The following is a 24,089-nucleotide window of genomic DNA, read 5'->3' as shown; positions in this document are numbered from 1 at the left end:
CATAATGTGCCCTCTTGTTGAGAAAGAAGGTCCTTCCTCAGGGGAATCTTCCACGGAGGGGCTGTCGCGAGGAGAGAGAGTTCTGGAAACCAACTCCTGGTTGTCCAATACGGTGCCACCAACAGCACGCTCTCCTCGTCCTCCCGGATTTTGCATAAGGTCTGCGCAATGAGGCTCACCGGAGGGAACGCGTATTTGCGCATGTTTCGCGGCCAGCTGTGTGCCAATGCATCCACGCCGAGCGAGTCGTCGGCTAGTGAATAGAACAGGCGACAATGGGTCGTCTCTGGGGAAGCAAACAGATCTATCTGCGCTTTGCCGAAACGTCTCCAAATTTGCTGAACCGCAATGGGGTGGAGTCGCCATTCGCCGGGACGCGCAGCCCGAGAGAGCGCATCCGCCTCTACATTGAGCGTGCCCGGGATGTAAATGGCACGAAGAGACCTCAAATTCTTCTGACTCCATGTGAGGAGGTGACGGGCGAGATGCGACAGGTGACGCGAGCGTAAACCGCCTTGACGATTGATGTACGCCACGGTCGCAGTGTTGTCTGTTCGAACGAATACATCTTTGCCCCGTAACTCGTTGCTGAAACGGACGAGCGCAAGATATACAGCCCACATTTCCCGGCAGTTTATGTGCCAATGCAACTGGGGTGTCGTCCAGACCCCCGAAGCCGCAAGCCCATCGTACGTGGCCCCCCACCCCGTGTCTGACGCATCTGTGCATACTATCGCGTGCATGGAGACCTGTCTCAGAGGCACACCGGCTCGGAGAAACGCACGGTCTGACCACGGAGTGAAAGTGCGACGACACGCAGGTGTAATGATAACACGGTGAATGCCGCGCAGCCACGCTCTCCTCGGGACTCGATCGTGAAGCCAATGCTGAAGCGGTCGCATATGAAGCAGTCCGAGCGGAGTTACAGCTGCGGCTGCTGCCATATGCCCCAAAAGCTTCTGAAATTGTTTCAGCGGGACCGCGCTCTTGCTCTTGAATGTATTCAGGCAAGTCAGAATCGACTGTACACGCGCTTCTGTTAGACGAGCTGTCAAATCGATCGAGTCCAGTTCCATACCGAGAAAAGAGATTCTCTGCACGGGGCAAAGCTTGCTCTTTTCCCAGTTGACCCGAAGACCCAAACGAGCGAGGTGTTTTAAAGTTAAATCTCTGTGATCGCACAGCGTCTGACGTGTTTGAGCTATTATTAGCCAATCGTCCAGATACGCGAGAATGCGCACACCTCTCTCTCTCAGGGGTTTCAAAGCCCCCTCCACTACTTTGGTGAATACACGGGGCGACAGAGAGAGCCCGAATGGGAGGACTTTGTACTGGTATGCTCGCCCCTCGAACGCAAAGCGGAGAAAAGGCCTGTGTCGGGGGAGAATCGATACGTGAAAGTACGCGTCCTTCAGGTCGATAGATGCGAACCAATCGTTTGGACGAATGCATGGAAATATGCGTTTGGGCGTCAGCATTTTGAACGGCATTCTGTGAAGTGCACGGTTCAGCAAACGCAGGTCCAAGATCGGTCGCAAGCCGCCGCTTTTCTTGGGTACAATAAAGTAAGGGCTGTAAAACCCCGACCTCATCTCGGCTGGAGGGACCGGCTGGATCGCGTCTTTCGCCAATAAGAAAGCGATCTCCGCACGGAGGACGTGCGCATCGGCAGCTCTCACCGTAGTGAAGGGCTGTAAAACGGAGAATTTGGGGGGACGCCGGGCAAATTGGATCGCATAGCCGAGACGAATCGTGCGTAAAAGCCAACGCGACGGGCTGGGAAGCTGTTCCCACGCCCCCAGATACCGTGCGAGAGGGACTAAAGGCACGATCGGTGTACCCGCGGCGGGCGCAACGGAGGTGATCGCCGGTGTGTGCGTAACGGCCGCACCGACAGCAGTGTTGTGTGTGATAACACTCACCTGAGTCCGTTGCTGGGTGGTTGAGTAAGGGAGGCTCTGCTGAAGACACCTCACACCACTCGATGCACCCTCTGGCGAAGGAGGAGGGAGACGATGGGTTATGAGCCCGTAGCTGTCTCCTACCGGCTGAGAGCGCGGTGGGGTTATGAGCCCGCTCGTGTCTCCGGCGCTCATATGAAGACCTAGAGATGGAAGTGGAATTCGCTCTTTTTGTGGATTTGTGGGTGCCGACTGAAAAGTCGGCGGAACAGAAAAATGAAACAAAAGATTCCCCAACCGGCCCTCCTCCGGTGGGGGGAGTGGTGCCTTCACCATCTCCCGAAGAGCGATCCCCTCCATCTCTAGGTCGCCCGTCTCAGGGCCGCTTTGATCTTCTTTTACCACCCTTTGAAGCGGGCTGAGCGGGCGGGGCGGGCTGCTGACGACCGGTTCCTCGCTTCTTAGAAGAGCCCCGGGGAGGAACGGAGGCGGCTGCCGCAGGACGCCCTCGGCGAGGAGCAGGCTGAGGCGCCGACGTGGATGGGGCAGGCGCAGGACGCTTCCGACGTGGCATGATCTGAGCGATGGCCTCAGTCTGCTTCTTGGCCGCGGAGAATTGCTGCACAAACTCCTCGACCGTCTCGCCGAACAGGCCGGTCTGGGAAACCGGAGCATTCAGGAGCCGGGTTTTATCAGCGTCCTTCATGTCCGCCAGACACAGCCAGAGATGGCGTTCCTGGACTACCAGGGTAGACATCGCACGCCCGACGGCGCGTGCGGTGACCTTGGTCGCACGAAGCGCCAGATCTGTAGCCGCACGTAGTTCAGAGAACTCCGCCGAGTCGTGACCTCCCGCGTGCAGATCCCTCAGAGCCTTAGCCTGATGAACCTGCAGCAATGCCATGGCATGCAGGGCAGAGGCTGCCTCCCCACAAGCCTTGTAAGCAGCACCGGACAGCGCCAAAGACTGCTTACAGGCCCGTGAGGGGAGAGTAGGCTGGTCCCGCCAGGAGGAAGCTACACCGGCCGGACACAACTGCATCGCGACCGGGCGCTCCACTGACGGGATACCAGTGTACCCTTTGGCATCTCCACCCTCGAGAGAGGTGAAGGCTGATACGGCCGGTTCCGGGCGGAAAACGGGGTTTTCCACGACCGCGTCAGCTCTTCATGCACCTCGAGGAAGAAAGGCACCGGGGGCGAGGACTGAGAAGCCCTGGCACCCCCGAAGAACCAATCATCGAGGCGGGACGGTTCAGGTGGGGGAGGTTTAGTCCACTCCAAGCCGACCGCCTCCGCCGCCCGAGCGAGCATGGCTGCCATCTCAGGGTCGAACGCAGAAGCCGCAACCTGGCCCGAAGGCGGGAGCGGATCCGGATCGACATCCGAGGCTGACAACCCCCCCCTCCGACGTTACGGTGGACATCGCGTCAGGTGGAGGCTCGACAGAGCGCGAGGACACCGTAGAACACGGGCCGCTCGTCTCCATCGGGACCTCCGCTGGCAACGGATCAGGGCGCTGGGAGCTACTGGACGAACCAGCAGACCGACCCAGCACCGTTATACGGAGGTCATCCTTCGCCAATCTGGTAGCTGCGCCCTTAGCAGCACCAGACTGGAAAGGCGGGGGCCGTTGCCGGAGGAACGACACCCGTCTCCGCAAATCCGCTATAGTCATGCCCTCGCAGACGGGGCATGAACTATCACGCAACGCTGCCTCTGCGTGCTGGAGCCCCAGACACGAGAGACAACACTTGTGGCCATCCTGGGGGGCGATGAACACACCGCATCCAGAAACGGAGCACGGACGGAAATCCATCTTTAAAAAGACGACCCCGACCGTGACACGAATGAGTGGCTGTCTTTAAAAAGACACAAAGCTCAAACGTGCTGCTCTTTTAGGGAAATCACTCTTTTGTGCGAGCTGGTGAAACACACAGGGAGAGGCAAACGCACTCACTCGAACTCAAGTCCTAAATTAAAGAGACAGAGAGAGAGAGAAAGGGTGGAAAAAACACTGCGAGCCTCCGCTGAGGTGTCTTTGCCCAACCAACTTCAGCAAGCTGAGATATTTTCTTCCCACACAGCACAGGATCTACGAAGATCAGTTAACAGCTTCTCGAGAGCAGATGTCTGCCGGCTTCGAAGCAATAAAGCTGATTTGGTATTATGCACCTGCGCCTTATATACGCACCTGGCGGGGCGGCGCCGGCATTATGCAAATACCTGCATGCCAAGTTCATTGGCGTTTCTGATAGTTCTCGAAGTAGATAGGTCACCCGCGAAGCGGTTCCCAATTCGTCGGTCACGACGTGACGTCGTAGTGACCGACTGAAAGGGAACCATTTTTACCTTGTCTTTGTTGAATAATGGTAGTCTACCCACATTCACAAACATACAAAAAGTACTAAACATGCTAAACATCTCAGTCTCATAGAAATTCCTCTTTTAGAAATGTCAGACAAAAAACTGCCCAATCTGAAAAACTGATGCTTATGACATCACAGGCATCTCACTGCCCCTCCACTTTAAAATAATTGGCTACATTTTTTGAGTGACAGCAAAGTCAGCCAATCAGTAATGAGATTGCAAGTTAAGCCAGTAGGGGAGCCAAATAGGTGCAAAACCACTTGTTTAAAATCCCCCACCCTAATAGAGCTATCTGAGAGAGGTTTTTAGAAAGCTTCTAAGGCATTACAGACCCAAACAAAAAGATTTTTGTCTACATGTCACATCACAGAACAAGGATAAATACTGTGTTCAACCATTCTATGTCACCTTTAATGATTAATTTAACTCTGAATGATTGAAAACAGGTTGCTCGTGACGCATGATGAGTAATATAAATGCAAGGTATGAAAAAATGGTTGGGTGAATAATGAAGTTTATCCTTTTCGTAATGTTCAGTCCTTTACGTGTTTGAAGACCGCTTTTAATTATCAAAGTTTAAGGTGATAAACAGAAGGATGTGTCTAATGTGGTAAATTGGCACAATTATCCTCTCAAATGAATTGTTCGGTGAAATGAATCATTTAGACACATATTTCTTTCCATTAAACCTTTTGAAAATACGCTTTAGTATTCAAGGAGCTTTTTGATGAATCTTTTCCATGAGCTGTTGTTTTAATTATCCTCTGCAGTATTGGCTGAAAAACGCTTCAAGTTGAAGACAACCTTGAAAGCATTTCCACAACATTTGAATGTCATTATATCAAAGTTTGTTCGTTACTTTTGTGTGTCTCTGTTCCATTGAATCATCCTTTGCCATGCCATCTGGCAGTGAAACAGAAATGGCTTTATTACCATCCCACTATATTCTTTTCTTTCCTGTTTGTGCAAAGTTAGGTTGAATCAGACTAGCAAATAGACTGAATTCTTAGCATTCTTGGTCGACAGAATGATGTCATAGCCTATTTTATTCCATGAATATCAAATGACAAAAATAAAAAATGAGGAAAATCTTCAAAAGATTGAGCCCAGTGAGTGAGGAGGTTTACATTCAAAAATGTGTTCGCCTTATGGCACAAGCAGATAAAGCACACTATGAGTATTTATTTTCATGCCTTCATCCATCATTTATTGTAGCTTTCTGCTATTTTCATGCAAATGTAAATGAGTGAATATGCAATAGGCAGTTACACTTGCCTTCGAGCAAACTTTTTTGAATTCACCTGGCATGACTTTTTTAAAGCGTAATAATATCTAGCTGCATTTCCGTCAATGTGGCCACATCTGTTTTTGCTTTACAAAGCCAAAATGTTGTCTGAGAAAGAACCGCACATGGTCTGACTCTGTGTGTGTGTGTAGTCCTCTGGGTTGTTAAGAGATCGTCCCCATGGACCATCCCATGCTACAAAAACAAAGATTAACAGTCAATTGATGTGGCACAGTGTCTAAATGTAGTCATTACACATGACATGACATTATACATGACAAGCTTCTTGTAACTCAGTCATGTGTTATGGGTAGTAGAGATATGTTTCACCTCAGGACACCTTAAGAGGTTTTGAATTACAGCCATTTATTTACCAGTACTCGTTTTCATCATGCTCCCTGCAAGGTTGACAGAAGTCCTTAGAGAACTAATTTCAATGACATCAACAGTTTTTTTATTATAAAAAATCCATAAACAACAATATATCAACATGACAGGGAAGTGGTCTCTCCTTTTCCTGCGTGACATTGAAGGATATTGTGTTTTTGAGACGTAGCTGTCAAATGACCTGTCAGTGTAATATATAGTTGTGAGATATTTTAAAATGAGGGTCAGCTGTCATGACTATACACCTGACTTAATAAAACAGTTTTTTTTGTTTAACCTTTTAGTATGTTTGACATCTAAAGGACAGATATTCCAAGCTTCTGTTGTGGCTATGTGGTGTGTAGATTAGATGTTTATAAAATTAAAAATAAATGGCAGAGTCCTTGATTTAATCACTTTCAATTTTGCTACATAGACTTAAAAGCAGCGCTGTCATTTGTGCATTAATCACGCTGTCAAATGAGACATTTTTCATAGAAGACTAAATGTGTGTGGTCAAAATACAAATGACACCACCAAACATCAAACATAACAGTTCTAGGTTTGCCACCGATATTGAAAAACCTTGTGATTAAAGGAATAGTCAATTTTCTTAAAAGAAATATCCAGAAAATTTACTCACCACCATGTCATCCAAAATGTTGATGTCTTTCTTTGTTCAGTCGAGAAGAAATTATGTTTTTTGAGGAAAACATTGCAGGATTTTTCTCATTTTAATGGACTTTAATAGAGCCCAACATTTAATACTTAACTCAACACTTAACAGTTTTTTTCAACGGAGTTTCAAAGGACTATAAACAATCCCAAATGAGGCATGAGGGTCTTATCTAGCCAAACGATTGTCATTTTTGACAATAAAAATAACAAATATACACTTTTAAACCACAATTTCTCGTCTAGATCCGGTCCAGCGCGACCTCACGTAAATGCGTAGTGACGTAGGGAGGTCACGTGTTACATATATAAAACGCACATTTGCGGACCATTTTAAACAATAAACTGACACAAAGACATTAATTTGTATCATTCCACATACATCAAAGGTCAGAACGGTCCTCTTTCAACACACTTGTAAACACTGGGGTGGAGTTTTGCGTTGGTCCTCTTGACGTCATGACATATTGCGTGGGGTCACGCTGGCGCATCACGACCGGATCAAGACGAGAAGTTGTGGTTTAAAAGTGTATATTTGTAATGTTTATTGTCAAAAATGACAATCGTTTTGCTAGATAAAAAAACTGTTAAGTGTTGAGTTAAGTATTAATTGTTGTTATCTATTAAAGTCCATTAAAATGAGAAAAATCCTGCAATGTTTTCTTCAAAAAACATAATTTCTTCTCGACTGAACAAAGAAAGACATCAACATTTTGGATGACATGGTGGTGAGTAAATTATCTGGATTTTTCTTTTAAGAAAATTGACTATTTCTTTAAAGGGATAGTTCACTTTAAAATGAAAATTGTGTCATCATTTTCTCATCCTCATGTTGTTCTAAACCTGTATGAATTTCTTTTTTCTGATGAACACAAAATAAGATATTATGAGAAATTATGGTAAACACACAGCAGTAAGTGACCATAGACTTCCATATTAGGAATAAAAAAATATGATAGAATATAATGGTTACCGTCAACTGTGTGCTTACCATCATTTATCAAAATATTTTCTTCATCATTTATCACAATACTTACAAAATATTTTTTCTACTATGGAAGTCAATGGTCACTTACTGCTGTGTGTTTACCATCATTTCTCAAAATATCTTCTTTTGTGTTCATCAGAAAAAATAAATTCATACAGGTTTAGAACAACATGAGGATGAGTAAATAATGACACAATTTTTATTTTAAAGTGAACTATCCCTTTAATGCAGAAACAGTATTTGAAGATGCACTAGCCACAATTTGGGCAATATCAGTGCGCTATAACAGCTGTGATTATACATTTTATAGTTTTTTTTTATAAAATTCATAACATTGTTGGACATTCAGTCCATGTTTATTCAAACTGTGGCATTTTTAAGAATAGATAAACTTTTGACATTCAGTCTGTGTCATTCTGAACCGCACGCTTAAATGACTTAAATATGGATAGTAATTCAAACCAATTTGCATTCAAACTGCAATCACTGTGGAAAAAAAACAGAATCGACACGAGAGATCAGTGATTGAATCTCAGTAGGATAAGAACAATAATTTTCCTCTGCCAGCTTAATAGATTCAGTGTCTCTGATAGCAAGCTTACCCAACTTTTTAGAAGAAAACGGCTTTTAGCATAATGAATAGAAGAACTTTGGAACAAACTGAATGATGATAAGGCTCAATTATGATCACGAGAAGATATAGCAATAGCTTGAACTGATTTTAGACATAATAAACATTGAATGTCACTTGAAAGCTTTGAATCAGTACATCCCCCTGCTGCCTTTCTTTAACTTTACTAGGGTAGCGTTTGCTAACTCAGCTTGTCTCATTTACAAGAGTTCTCTTATGTGCAAATAAAGAGTTAAATTAGCTTGTAGCACATTAGATCACAGCTAGAGCCAATATCCTTGAGCACCACATGGAAAGAATTTCATGTAAACGGCCTCCTGCAGCATCTTTCATCCCATTGCTGTTTGTTATTAGCACGGTTGCCTGCTTATTTTTAATATTTCCAGGCTATTAAAACCCCCCTCAGCCATCAACAAAATGATTATTAATCCTCACATAAGTTTTCTGTAAGGAGCGCTGAGAGACCTATTTTCTAAATCAACATAAACCAAAGTATTCACACTGGTTCCATTTTAGATTCCCTAATTGTTTTATAGCTGGATTTAGCATGCCTAGTTTGTTTAATGTCAGTTTAATCTATTCATTATATCAAACTGTGCTGCTTTTTACTATACTACATAATAGGGATACTCCAATCGATTAATCGCCATTAAATGACGCGATCAGCACTGGCTAAATTTGCAGATCTCATGAGCCGATCTTTCTGTTTACTTTTGTCATCATAGCGTTCCTGATGCGGCTGCAATTAGAGACCATTTTACACAGTGCGAGCATTTTGTAACCCGTTGCTCATGTGTGACGTGCAGATTTAGATTTCTCTCTCTGCCTTTACAGAGATATGCGTATTTTCTATGAGGACGCGCTCCGGTCCTCAGCGCGATGCGTCTTCACATCCCTATCAAACAGCGTATACAAACCCATATCTATCGCGAACAATTGCATCCTCATGCCGAAAGTTTATTACTTGCATTCGTTTTAAAGTTTTGAAGGTTTAAACTTCCATTTTCCTCACAGCTGCTCTTGTTTGCGGACACCCGCCGCACGCATACACAGCAGCCGGTCATCAGTTCACGTGAAGATCGGCAGATCATGATCTTGGTGATCGGTGATCGGCCCCAAAAATGCTGATCGGAGCATCTCTACTACATAATACACAAAATCTGCTCTGTAGACTTTTGGGGCCCTATTTTAACGATCTGAAACGCAAGTGCGAAGCGCAAAGAGCAAATGACTTTGTGGGCGGATCTTGGGTGCTGTTGTTATTTTCCCGGTGGGAGAAATGAGTCTTGCGCCAGGCGCAAATCAATAAGGGGTTGGTCTGAAGTAGGTTCATTATTCATAGGTGTGGTTTGGGCGTAACGTCAAATAAACCAATCAGAACGCTATCCAACATTCCCTTTAAACGCAAGGGCGCAAGTTCCATGGCGGGTTGCTATTATAATGACGGATTTACCAGGCGCACGCCAGGAGCGGTTCACAGCTGAGGAGACCCACGTTCTTGTAAGAGCAGTCAAAGACAGAGAAGTTGTTTTGTATGGGGATGGGAGAAACCCGCCCAAATCAGCGTAGGTTAAACAGGCGTGAGAGGAAATAGCCACAATTGTCTCATCAGCTGCGCCAAGCACTACAATGATGTCAGGAGACGGGGGATCCCAAGCTTGCCAGCATAAATTGGGCACACAGAAGGACATCGCTGCGTCCACCCTCACCGCTGAAAGGGTTTGGGGGCTTTGAAATCAGACCCAAGAAACGCAAGCAAGGTCCAACCCCAAAGTACACTTACAAATCAAGTTCATATACATTAAGGTTTCTTATGAAAACAATTTAATTATCATTTAGATAAAATAAACGTAATACAGCCACACAACAAACTTCTGAAAATATTTTAATCGTTATTTGCATGAGAATTTTTTTAACGCTGCCACACAAAATAAATAAAAACCACAATGCTCACACAATGATTTCCCTTATCTCATGTATTAATATTTTTTTATTGTAACAATTTAAGATTTGCAAAAATAACTGTTGCATCTGTGTAGATTAGATAAGCAAAGTGTGTGCGCCTTGTGCACGCTATACATTATGGTCAAGCATGCGCCCTTAAAATAGCATAATGAACTACGCGCAACCCGGCAATGACTTTAGACTAGTTTTTTTGGTTAGTAGCCCAATTGTTTTTTGAAACTGCAAAATAGCATAAGAGATGGTTTGCGCCGGAGCACGCCTCCTTTTTTGCGCTGAACCGCCCAGGCAGCGCAAGTTCATTCCCTAGTTTGCCGACGTGCGTCTGTGGAGGGAAAAACCCGCTGTGTGCCGGTGCAAAATACGAAATGATACATGCGTCACTGACAAAGTCAATTGCGCTGGGTGCAAGATAGGGCCCTTGATCTTTGAAGTAGACTCCAATATAGTTTTTTTTGTTCTGGGAGCAGTTTTTATCACTCAGATATGGTGAATATGGTGGTGAAGTCAATATAGTAAAATCAAAAGCTTTTACTGTAAAATATTAAATCTACTAGGTGAAAACCCCCCCTGGCTTTTTTTTAAACCTTGAGAGAAAGCCAGACACAGCTGATTCTGGATATACAATATATTAGATACTATTTTATACAATTTTATGGGACATAAAACATTTAAAATTATCACATGGGCATCACGTTGAAGTAAGGCCAGTGAATCAGCGGTGTGGTGACCTTCACATTAGCAGGAAGTGGGTCTGTTTGTCTCAATGTCCTTGGGATCGAGAACGAGACCGGAAGAGAAAGAAACAAAATCCTATTAGCATAGGGGCCATTCGCATGTAATGAAAGTGTTATACAGTATTGTGATCTAATATCTGCTCGGTTCCAGACAGGCTAACTATTGCGGCATACGTATATTACCGAGACAAGTTATGTGAATGCTTTTTTCCGGACAAGCTAACAATTGTGTGATTAGTACATTTACTAGACAAATTATGTGAATGCTTTGTTAAAGATAAATGTCTTTAGTTTAGACTTAAATTGATTGACTGTGTCGGTCCTTCATAGCAGTCTTTAGATTTTTTATTAGAAGAAAGCTTGCAAGGCTGGCCCACATCATGATCACACACATAAATGTTTTAAACAGAATAGCAGCAACATTTTTAGTCAGTCATCACAAAATTTCAAAAGGAAATTTAAGGTGTAACTTAAATATATTTCAATTTAAAGTGCAACTTTCAGCAAGTCGCGCTTTACACAAAGTTGCCATGACAAGGTCTGTGTTGGTATTGGATCGGATTGTACTCCCCGACTTCTACAATATTCGATCTGGCCATTTTCGCCAATATCAGACTAATATTGATATTGAATATTGTATCTGCCCACCACTATTTTAAAACCTTAACAATTTAAAAATCTTAGTTTTTTGTCTATTTCACATTCTTACAAAATTTAAGCTGCAGCGAAACATCTCATGCCTTTATATAGTTACAATACGATCCCATTTACAGTTTTACAGTCTAGACATAGTACATTTCCACTGGTGAACTAGATGATCCCATTTGCCATCGGATGTCATTTTAAGAAGCAGGGCTGGCCGATTCGTCACGTTTGCCACGAGTGTGCTATACATCCTTTGCCATTTGTGAATGGCAAACCCTCAGGAGAAGTAGGATGTGCTTTGAGACATTACGGACCTGCCAACCTGCCAGAGACACACTGCGCGTCTGAGGTTGAGGGGAAGCCCTGTGCTTTTTGAAGTGAAACCTCACAGACGTTGTTTACTCTTCTGGGAGTTGGGCCACACAAGAATGCGTGTGTCGTGACGGCAGTGTAGGAGCCGAGGAATGTGGCTCACAATCCCCACACTGTAGACGAGTGCCAGCCAGGGTGCAAGATGTTTGGAATATTTATTTTAGCATCAATGTTTAAATAAGACATTGGTTTATAGTCTGAATTGATGCTGGATCACGAAGAGTCCTTGTAGGATCTGTTTCTGATGTTCTTGGCTGGCATCCACTTGCACTCTGTAAAGGACTTGCAAGGCTCTGGTTCAGTGTCATGCAAACTTGTTTTGTTTAATGTATTTGTCTTTGCCAAATGAGAAAAGCTATTCACCTAAGATTAAGATCCCCATCTGAAGTGGATAGCATTAAGTACAGATTTAAGTTCAAAGCCTTTACCAATTTGTTTTTTTAACTTTTTTGCTTAATTACATACAGTAACACATTGACTTTGAAAATCCAAACACGTCACATTACATGCATTCAGTATTCGTGTCACTACCCAACCCAATATCACGCAAATACGTGACTATTTCACGTATGGACCAACGTGAAAATGTCACGTTTTGCCGTTTTTGAACGTGAGCATGTCACGTTTTCTGTTTGTGTCACTTTCACGTTTTGGTTACTCAACTTTTTTGTCCTAATTTCTTACCATTGTCGCTTCGGTGTAGGGTTGGATTTACATAAAATGACATCCTTACCTAAACAAACTCTAACCCCAACATCAGGCGACAATTGGTTAAAGTTTAGAAAATATAAAAGAATAAGTCGTGTATCTTTTTTTTTTATAAAACAATACTTAAAGTGACAAATACTTAAAGTGACATATAACAAAAGCACCAAATCTGGCCCTAAACTGAAGCGACAATGGTTTGAAAATAGGACAAAAAAGTTGAGTAACCAAAACGTGAAAGTAACACAAACAGAAAACGTGACATGCTCACGTTCAAAACCGGCAAAACGTGACATTTTCACGTTGGTCCATATGTGAAATAGTCACGTATTTGCGTGATATAGGGTTGCACTACCAGGTGTAAACAGCAAAATGTCTCGCCTGACCACTTGTGATCAAAGATAAATCTTGATATCAGATGTAAATAAGTCCTACTTATTTGTCTTGCAGAGTCTGGATTTGATGTCCCGAAGGTGCTGGACAATGTTGCTAAACAAATCAACCGGACGGCCAGGAGGCGAAGACATGCTGGTGACGATGACTACAACATTGAGGTGCTTCTTGGAGTAGATGATTCTGTTGTCCGCTTCCACGGAAAAGAGCATGTGCAGAACTATCTCCTCACCCTTATGAACATTGTGAGTTTTCCAGCATCCTCAAGAAATTTGGTCAATTCTGTTCCAGCTGCTAAACCCTACAGTACCATTCCTTCTAATTCAGTCCCCTGGCTCACGTTCAAATGGAAAGCACAGGTGTCTAAGTGGCCTTATGAGATTCAGAAATCATGTTAAGATGATTACTGATGACAAAATACAGTCCATGTAAAGTAGATGACAGCAGTCAATATTTACTCATATGCAAACATGTCATGAAATTGCTCCTGTAAATAGATTGACCTTTTGTGAGGAGTGAAATTGGCCAGATGTGGCACCGTCATTTTCACATTTGTAATCATGCCTTTAATTTTGCAGGCAATCCCAGCAAAACTACAAGATTAACTAATGTGATAAATCTGAATTTAATCCCTATTAATTTTGAAAGGTGCTCATTCTCTCTGCACGACTGACATGTACTAGTTTTTTAAATTGCACTTTTGAAATGTAACCACAGATGCATAATCTGGGGATATAATAGCATTAGCAAAATTGTTTTCTAGAGTGCCCTTATTGCTAAACATATTCCTGTCCGCTTATTGCATAATGTGATGCAGCCAGTCCTTAGTTCCCTTTAGGGGAAACTTGCGCTGCATCGTCAAAGCTACGCTATGGGAATGCCTTTTGCGTGATTGCGTCTGATACACGTATGAGAAATCAGTCCAATGATGAGACAATGGGCCCTATTTTAATGATCCAGCATTTTTCTCCTTTATACCAAGGGGGCCAGAACCACATGCACAATTTACATCATTCTTAATTTCCTTTATTAAGAAACCACAATATACAATTAACCTGTCTTAAAAGATTTTAACTATAAAACTTAGCAATTATGCTAATTCTAAATCATAACTTTATTTTCAGTGCACAAGCATTTCAGATAAAACTTCTTAACTGCATTGCTTTAACATCTGTAACAAGCAAGGCAATTTTAAATTAGTATAGAGGAGTTTCACATCCTGCCCTTAGAGAACAAAATTATTTGAAATAAATAACACATAAATTCAAACACAAAATATATATAAAAAATGTTAATAACAATGTATTTTACCTTAAATCTGAGAGCAATTCTGGCCAGAGTACGACCTGTCACCCAAACCAGGGGCATTGGTTTTAACCCGACTGGACCCGGATATAACCTGACGTGTGTGCAGTCTGCAGCCCCGGTGGCCTCGCATCAAATTTGGCGAGCTGCTCTATTTGTTTTTATGACGATGACACCAAGGTAACCACTAAAACGTCCATTTAAAAATATCTGACATGTCTGTCTGAACGAAAATTAACCTATCGCCAGCCACAAAATGTCGCAAGCACTCTTGCAAATAGAAGAGAGGTTTAAAAAGGACATTGACACACACACACACACACACACACACACACACATTCATTTTAAATAACCCGAGACCGGATTATTGTACCCGACCCTTGTCCGAGGCATGCGTGAAACTTTTAGACCTGAACCTGATCGGGTCTTGGGTCGGACCTCGGGTTTTCGGACTCCGTGAAGACCTCTTGTTGCTGCAACTTGAGCAGCCTCCTAGCTGCTACAAGCACACTCTGAAAGTGGCGGTGGAGGGTAGAGCACACAGCCCCACCCCTCCCACTGCCTGTAGAAGAGTGTCTGATACCAGGCACTGTTGCGCTTTTCAACCACATGGGGGAGCTGTAAGTCATTTTTACATGGAAACTACATAGTGTTGCTTTAAAACCTTTAAATGTCATTTTCTTTCAATTATGGAAGTAAAAATAGCAGGCTTTTAATTGGTGTAAATGTATGCGATAGACTACATGATCAGTGTAATCTCAAATAATAATTTACAAATATGCAAGAAAAGGTTTGTACTCTAAAAATAGTTTATTTGTATCAACACGAGATAACGAATTTACAAACGTGTGGAGAGCCGAAACAATTCAGCACTCAATAATAATCTTTTATATTTCAGTCCTTAAATTTTCATATTTTAAAATGCTTGTGTGTTGCTGCGCATCCATGTGTGTGATAAATAAACGCACATTGTCGTCCCATTTATAGGCGCATATTACTAACGCGCTCCTTAAATAACAAAAACAATATTACGCCATTGACTTTAGACCAGGTTTTAGTTGGTCAATGCCGTAGTCTATTTTAGTTGCCTCAAAATAGCAACGTGCCAACAATGCGCCTGAACACACCTCGTTTTGAGACCAGAACACCCATGAGCGCAAAATTGGGCACAAATGCATTTGCTATTTAAACAACGTAGAGCCAAACGTGAAAATACTTGAAACTTTGCGCTGCATTTTGCCGGGTACATGATAGGGATTGATATATCATAGGTGGGTGACGTAAAACTAGGAAGCTATTAAAGCACACCCAGACAAGCCGGCTTCAGCTTTTTGTGCCTCAGCAAGCATGTATGTGTGTTTGTGAGTTTCAGTCCATATGTTTCTAGGGGGCAGAGCATGCATGGTCAGCTCTTGAGAGGACTGACTGCGTGCACTGTGTGAAGTTGTTGCTTCGCACGCACCGCTCCCACTGTTTGCTCTTTGAGAAAAGTGATCAGCCGTGCGTTCCCCATGGCTTTGGCCCTGCTGCTGCTGAGGCAGTGTGGAGCTTGCAGTCATTGGGTTCGCAAATAGATATCGTTTGAGACATCTCTGCCTTCACCTGCGCCATCCAGCGCTCTTTTACCGGCATCAGAAGCCAATGCTGCTTTTTCATCTGGAACTAGAGCCCTGATGCTTAGTTGTTTAGCTTTAAGTAGTTAGACATGGTGAGCACGCGAATACAAACATGTAAAATTTCTGACGCCCCCAGTTGGTACTCCTCGAAAAGGATGACAATCCTTCCGTTTCTCGCGGAGTGTAGGCTGAGATTGTGGAGATCGCTAGCCCTCTCTTTTGCACAATACATGGATGCAGTTCTGGCTCTGTTACGACTCCAGGGCATCCGCGTATTGGATTACATGAACAACTGGCTAATGTTAGCCCAGTCGGAATAGATGTTGGCAAAACATTGAGATGCTGTTCATGCTCACATAAAAGAGTTGGGGTTAAGACTAGGGGTGGCACGGTTCATGAAAAAAATCCGAACCGTTCGGTTCGCTTGTCTCGGTTCGGAGCGTGTGTGCGCCGCAGGGTTCGACGGTTCATGGCATGCGAACTGTATGTAGCCTCGGCTCTGTATGTGACCTCAGATAGCACGTTTCCCTTTCGCGAATCGCGCGAAAGAAGAGGTGACTGGTGTGGAGAGTGAGTGCTGCAGGTCATGTTATGTGTAGAAATGGTAAGTGGGAAGGAAGTATGCACAGAGTTGGAGGATGCGCCAGGGTCGTATAAGTTTGGTGTGTGGAAATTTTTTTTATTTCATGGTACCATGACAGTGGAAATAAAACAATAGATAGAACTGCAGTCTATGGGTTGAATGTGTTCGAACAGCCACATGAGACCGCCTTCTCTTTGCCCATTTATCTAATCTGGGGTACTGTCCGTCTTTTCTGACTTCTGCTGCGAAAACATGGTGAACGTGCGCTGTTTTTAGCCTTTTATTGATTAAACTAAAGCAGCTGATTTCCGCGTAGTTTCATTTTGCTAGCATGTGAACGTTGCACGATTTTATTTCAGAAATTGCCCCTCAAAGTAATCAGGACAGAAGTGGTCAAAAGTGGACAAAAGAGACGGATTTAAATATTACAGATGTAAACGTCATGTTTCTCTCTCGTCCACATATACTCTCTGCAGTATTTAAGCAGCCTCTCAGTGATAAATCTTAGAGCTACACTGAAGTTGGCAGTTTGATAAATGCAAGTTATCTTTGTGTGCTAAAAGGCACATATGTTCATGTATGGCAATACACATTATCTTATATAAATGAAAAGCTTGTTGAAATCATCAATGTCTTCCCTCTTGCTGTATCAAAATCTCACCTGGCTTTCCTCAGAGATGGTGCCAATAATGTGCTTAAAGTCAAATTCAGTTTGTGCATGATTACATGATATAACGTTTTTAATACTGTATCCTAAATTATGGATAATTAATACATTATTAAGATAATAAATTTCTGGAGTGTTAAAAAATTAAAAGAAAAAATAACAACAAGAACCGTAACGAACAGAGAACCGTGGCCATAAAACCACGATACGAACCGAACCAAGGGTTTTGTGAACCGTGCCACCCCTAGTTAAGAAAAGTGTGTTTTCTCAAGCACAGAGGACCCTTCTTTTTTGCGTAGTATGGACTTCGAAGACACTGCAGGTTTGGTTGTCTCTTGCTTTAGTCTGTCTCTATTCTTTTACTGTAATCCGCATGATCAAGGTCACCATGGTTCCTTTCCCAGAGGACCAGTGTTGGGTGCTCAATGTCGTCACGTCAGGCAATTCAGGGAGTCTGTGATGCAGCAGGGTGGTCCTCTCAGCTTACATTCGTCTGGTTTTATAAGTTAGGTGTGGGCGCTACACCTGAGCCCGTGGTGCTTATCTGTGCATGATGACTGCACACACTTTCTTCGGTTTCATTCTTTTCTTGTTCTTTTCTTTACAACAAGCAACATTAAAGCCAAAGCAAGACACTTGAGGATGTGTGTGACACTGTTGTATTGATATTCAAATAGCTACAAGTATACACTCATGAAAGTCCACTGGTTTTCACCAAAGTTTTATGAAAGGTCCACTTTCGGTTTTTTAAGACCTTCGCCCAGTAGATGTCCCTGCTGCTCTGCACTTCAGCACACTGATGAGGAGTGAACTATAATGTCAAAATAAATAAAGTCGGACTAATTTACTAGCACTCAACATAATCTTCTCTGGTTCAACACATTGAACACATTGAACAAAATGTCTTTTCTGAGTTCTGTATTTTTGCCCACACTAAATAAAAAAGACAAACTTAATATCTCAGTCTCATACAGCAGACATTAAAGGCCAGATTTATAATTTTTGCGTTGAATAACTACTGTCGGGATTTACTATAGACATGCAAAGTAAAGGAGAAGTCACACAATACCAGGTGTTTCAAAACTTCTTGTAAACATTCACTTTTCAGTGTCCAATGGCTTTGTTAGCTGTGATGTCTGTGGTGCTGAACTCAAGCGCATCACGCGTTAACTCATCGGCTCTGCTTATTTGGAACCCTGCACTAATTTGCGCTGCTCTTAGTAGATTGCATTGGTCATTATGGAAATCAGCTGTTGTGACTGTGTTATTTAATTTACGCTTTTTAGTAAATAACCTGCAGATATTACAACTCCCATCTGTGCCTTTTTGGAATTGTGCTTGCACGCTAATTTGCCACATTTAGTAAATCTGGCCCTAAATGGAAACATTTGCTTAGATCACTTTTAGATTTTTCTGATCTAAAAAAGCCAAAACATTTAGTAGAGGTCTCAGCAAAACCTGCTCTCAGAGTAAAGTGTGCAGTTGTCAAATTTTTATCATCAATTTCTAGATTTTTTTATGCTATACTATCCACCTAAATTGTATAGCTCTATATTCTTAATGTATGTCATCAACTGTCTCATTTGTGTGTGTTTTATTTCCTGTAGGAGATTAAAACTTGAACTTTCTTGAGTTATGAAAGTGCAGCCTTAGGGGCCAGTCACACCAAAAGCGTTTATGGCAGTTGCAGGAGCCTTTTTTGAATGATATTCTATGGGCAGGGCGCGTTTGCGCGCTGTTTATGCACGCCGAGCGCCTTGCGGTTTTCTGCCGCCTGCCGACCTGTTGTCAGGTCCTGAAGGGCTCTGTACAATAACTGTCACATCTCTGCACTTTTCACACATACAGCCAGTCATGATTAGACCCTTTGCGTACTTATTTAACCCTCAGGGGTCTAGGGGCCCTGGATACGTTTTGACATCTGACATTTGGCCTTTTTTTAGTTTAAAAACATATTTATGGCTAATATCACATACCACTGTATTGAGCAGAAACGATACTACAATAACATGTATGCACATGAGGCCAGTGAACACATACTAAACATTTATTGACAAGAAATTTGAGTACTGGATCTTGTAGAGTTAAGAATTTGTTACAAAACATATACAAAACAATCATTCACAGATATTAACGATGCCACAGAGAAGAAAGAGGTAAACTCTTCATGTGTGCGTATTGTGGTATAATAGACATCTGGACCAGTGGCGGCCTGTGACTTCTTTTTTCGAGGGCGCTCTATGCGAAGTTAGTCACAACATGTATGTAGCCCATCATGTGTGTGGTTCCTTTTTTCAAAATTTGTTTTCTGCGCTTTGAGAGATTGTGTGTGCATCACGTGTCTTGTCAAAACAAGTGCCTGCTGCAGATGCGTCTAAAGGGTTTATGATAAAAGAGACGCTCACGTTTGCCAGATACTCGCATAATCTCATGCGTAGAGTTTACTGTTAAGGGAGTGTCTTTCGTGTATTTTGGGAACGTGAGCGTCTCCTTTATCATAAACAGTTTTAATGGATGTGCAGCAGGCTCTTATTTTGACAAAACACGTGATGCACACATGATCTCTCGATGTGCAGAACGCATATTTTAAAAAAAGGAACCACATACATGACACTCCGAACACTTATTTTGAATTAGCGCCCCTCGGATGAGCAGTCACGAGCCGCCACTGATCTGGACGTAAACCATACAGTGAGTCAGAAGCGCATCTATGGATTGTCCAACTTCTGTTCTTTACAACATATTAATGAGTATGTTTCTGTAAGCATGTGTAACTGTGTATAAACCATTTAACCGCCTAAAGAAGACAATTTTCTGTATCTAATTGAGCTCCTGTTTAATTGCATTAGACTGCAGGGTAAGAGGGAACATTGGTATGAGAATGACCCTCCTCTGATAATTTGGAGTAATAGAGGCAATCTGTGTTCATATGCCAGTGAAAAATTGAATCATTCGCAAGGATACATTTTTTACCGCTTCACAACAACCGACGACAGCAACACATCTGCTGAAGCCTAGCTTTTTCTGTCTGTTCCCCTCCCCTATCTGTAAAGATGCCCAGACATGCAGGTTTATGGGACAAATTTATTTTTTACTTTAAGGTAATTTGTTTATCTCACCTCCCTTCTTAAGACAGATGAGTGCAGATTTTCTTACACGCCTGACCATTTCTGCAAGTCTTAGGGTTAAAATTAGGGCTACAACTAACGATTGTTTTCATAATTGATTAATTGGACGATTATTTTTTTTCGATGAGCCGGATAAAACCTAAACATCTATTAAATTAGATTTTTCACGTATTATAGCTAAATAAAACCCTAATTTAGAATATTCATGTGTAGAAGTGTAAAGAAAAAAGTGCCAAAGCCACACATTGGGTCTCATCTACTAAGCATGAGTATCCGCACGCATTTGTGAAATATGCGCTTGGATGTTTTAATTAATAAATCATGAATGAACAAAAACTTTTATACTGAAATTTCCTCTAAATGTTTGCAATAATGTAAAAACAACTTAGACCACAAGTACGCAATAATCATGAACACGGGCAAAGAACCCTATAATACATATCTGTGTTATATATTTTACATATGTTTGTTGTTCTTACGTTTTTGCATACATTTAAATAAATTTTAGTATGAATTTTTGTCATGATTTGTTAGTTAAAACGTCTGTACGAACAAACATTTTACGAACAAATGTGTGCGTACGCATGCTTAGTGAATGAGACCCATTGAGTTTTACTAATATAATCCTTCATTTTTATATTTTAAGCCTTGAATAAAAAAGTCCACTTTTAAAATAGTAAAACTTTTTTCTATTTCTAAAAAATAAACAAGCATACAAACAAGCAAACAAATGAACAAAACGTATTGGGCCCTATCTTACACCCAGCGCAATTGACTTTGTCAGTGATGCATGTATCATTCGTATTTTGCACCGGCGCACAGCAGGGTTTTCCCTCCACAGACGCACGTCGGCAAACTATGAACTTGCGCTCCCTGGATCCCTGATGCTATTTTGCAGTTTAAAAAAACAATTGCGCCACTGACCAAAAATAACTAGTCTAAAGTCAGTGGCGCGTTGCGCGTTGTTCATTATGCTATTTTGAGGGAACATGCTTGTCCATAATGTATAGCGTGCACAACGCGCACACACTTTGCTTATCTAATCTACACAGATGCAACAGTTATTTTTGCAAATCATAAATTGTTACAATAAAAAATATTAACACATGAGATAAGGGAATCATTGTAGTGAGCATTGTGGTGATTTTTATTTATTGTGCGGCTGCGTTAAAAAATTATCATGCAAATAACGATTAAAAATTTTTTAAAGTAAGTTTGTTGTGTGGCTGTATTACGTTTATTTTATGTAAATAATAATGAAAATGTTTTCATAAGAAACCTTAATGTATGTGACCTTGTTTTGTAAGTGTACTTTGGGGTTGGACTTCTTGCGTGTCGTGGCTTTCAGCGGTAAGGGTGGACGCAGCGATGTCCTCTGCTGGCGTCAGGTCCTGTGTAGAGGCAGATCCACCTCCCGTCACACGGCGTGCCCGATTTATGCTGGCAAGCTTGGGATTCCCCTGTCTCCTTATATCATTGTAGCGCTTGCGGCTTTTTCCTCCCACGCCTGTTTAACCGACGCTGATTTGGGTGGGTTTCTCCCATCCCCATACAAAACAACTTCTCTGTCTTTGACTGCTCTTACAAGAACGTCGGTCTACTCTACTGTTAACCGCTACTGGCAGGCGCCTGGTACATCCTTCATAATACTTGCAACCCGCCATGGAACTTGCGCACTTGGGTGTAAAGGGAATGTTGGATGACGTCCAACCCCTTATTGATTTGCGCCTGGCGTAAGAGTTATTTCTCCCGCCGGGAAAATAGCGCCCAAGATCCGCCACAAAGTCATTTGCGCTTTGCGCTTCGTACTTGCGTTTCAGAACGTTAAAATAGGGCCCATTGAGTTTTCTTCATCTTAGGGATGTTCTACTGAGGAAATTTTGCCACAGATTAATAAATTAATTTTGATTTTCAACTCTAAACCTTGATAAGATTTAACATTAATTGTTATTATCCTTAAAAAAAAGTGCCACAGCTGGCCTTGCTTTTTAACCAAGCTGGAAGAAGAAGCGCCTGATTTGTAAGCATGCAGCTCGCGTTGTATGCTGAAAAAGTGCCTGACCTTATGCAGCTCGCATTGATGCAGACTGTGCATAAGTTGTTGCAGGACTAAATAAAATGTGCCAGTTTTGTATGTGCAAAACATACAGTGGGGTCTAATGGACTGACGCTGCTTGTGAAAATGTATTGCAATTAGATTTTTAATTTAACAAATTTTTTTCATGTTCCAGATTACATTTTCAGCAAGACAGTGATCTACAGTAGGTGGTCTAAATGGCACAAAGTCATTCTCCATTCTATTGTACAAAAGTGACCCTGTCTGTGAAATTCAAGCCAATGTTTCATAATCTAATTATAAGATTAGGAGGATCAACGTTTGTACCTTTTGCATATCATTAACATGTACTAATACACACTTACACACCAAAGGAAATGTAAAATTGTGAATCGGACCATAGTTGCCCTTTAAAAGCCAAACCAGGACAAGAACTGACAGTTTTATTCTTAAAGCATCTTGCCAGTGGAAAGAGAGCATGGCACAGCTGTAGCATGTGTGCTTGCAAAATGCTGTCTCTGATTGTTCATGCTTTTTATAAGAACAGAGATCTTTGAACAAATCAAACACAGATGTGTACAGTTATCTTTTCTTTCCGCCATACTGAGTTTCAGGGTAACCTTAACTCCCGTTTACAGAATCATATGCTATAATATTCTTGGAATAAGCACTATGAGTACACATCACAACAAATGTGATGTGAAAACCTATGTAATGACATTTAATCAGAGGTGGGTAGAGTACCCAAAATCTGTAGTCAAGTAAAAGTACAAGTACTTATACAAAAATGTACTTAAGTAAAAGTAAAAGTATCAATCTAATTATTTACTTGAATAAGAGTAAAAAAGTATTAGATGAAAAAACTATTCAAGTAGTTAGTTACTCGTTACTTCCGATCTGAGAAGTAGCGCAAAAGCACTGAATTTCAGACTACTTGGAGGGTTTTCACAAACCTCTCCTTAAAAGTCTCATTGTTCTGCTTATATACAAGTAAAGCAGCCTATCTCAGTCCTGCAGTGGGTACATTAACATCACATAATGTGTCATTTGAGAAAAAATCTCAAACACACATACACACACACAGATGTTTTTCTGACGGTTAACTCTGTATTTATTTTCATGTTCACAACACAAACTTGTCAGCATCTGCCTTTAAACATGCAAACAGTAAACAAAAAAGAACGTGTGTGTCTGTTTGATATGATATTTTTATATGTATAGGTTATTTTCATTGCCATTAAAGTGCAATTACTGAACATAAACAGGAGCTTAATAAAAATGATCATTTTAGAATTTCATATGAAACTTATCTGTTTGTGCAAATCAACTCTACATTTATTATAATATATAATACATGTTTCTTTAAAATCAAACTTTATTCTTTTATTTTTATTCATTCATTCTTTAGGAAGGATTTAAATAAAATGCAATCCCGTTTTTATTTGAATGTATTTTTTACACATTAGTGAGGTGTCCGGATTTGTGTATAAATGCAAGACGTCCTTACATTATGCTGTTCAGTTTGTTTAGTTGTGGGGAAATGATATGGAAATGTGCAGATGTGAACGTGCTGTTTGTATGGTTTAACTTACACTAGGTTTTGTCATCGCGAGTGCATATGGCAAAAAAAAAAACTCGGACAGTGTGTGAAATGACCATTAAAAGTGTTCAAATAGACATTACTGTTACACTTACCACTTCAGG

At 41.8% G+C, this 24,089-nt stretch overlaps 1 protein-coding gene across 3 annotated transcripts in view; it reads left to right on the top strand.

The window, feature by feature from the left end:
- Positions 1-24,089, top strand: part of adamts3 (ADAM metallopeptidase with thrombospondin type 1 motif, 3) — a 183,446-nt gene that overhangs the window by 45,426 nt on the left and 113,931 nt on the right. For all 3 annotated transcript variants that reach the window (XM_055200115.2, XM_055200113.2, XM_055200114.2), the window contains exon 5: positions 13,088-13,275. In XM_055200115.2, coding sequence (XP_055056090.2) covers positions 13,088-13,275 — 188 coding nt within the window. The remainder of the gene's footprint in view (positions 1-13,087; positions 13,276-24,089) is intronic.

Source organism: Misgurnus anguillicaudatus, chromosome 22 (genome assembly GCF_027580225.2).
Source record: "Misgurnus anguillicaudatus chromosome 22, ASM2758022v2, whole genome shotgun sequence".
Lineage (NCBI taxonomy): Eukaryota > Metazoa > Chordata > Actinopteri > Cypriniformes > Cobitidae > Misgurnus > Misgurnus anguillicaudatus.
The sequence above is the reverse complement of the archived record's forward strand: the minus strand, read 5'-3'. Positions and strand labels throughout refer to the sequence as shown.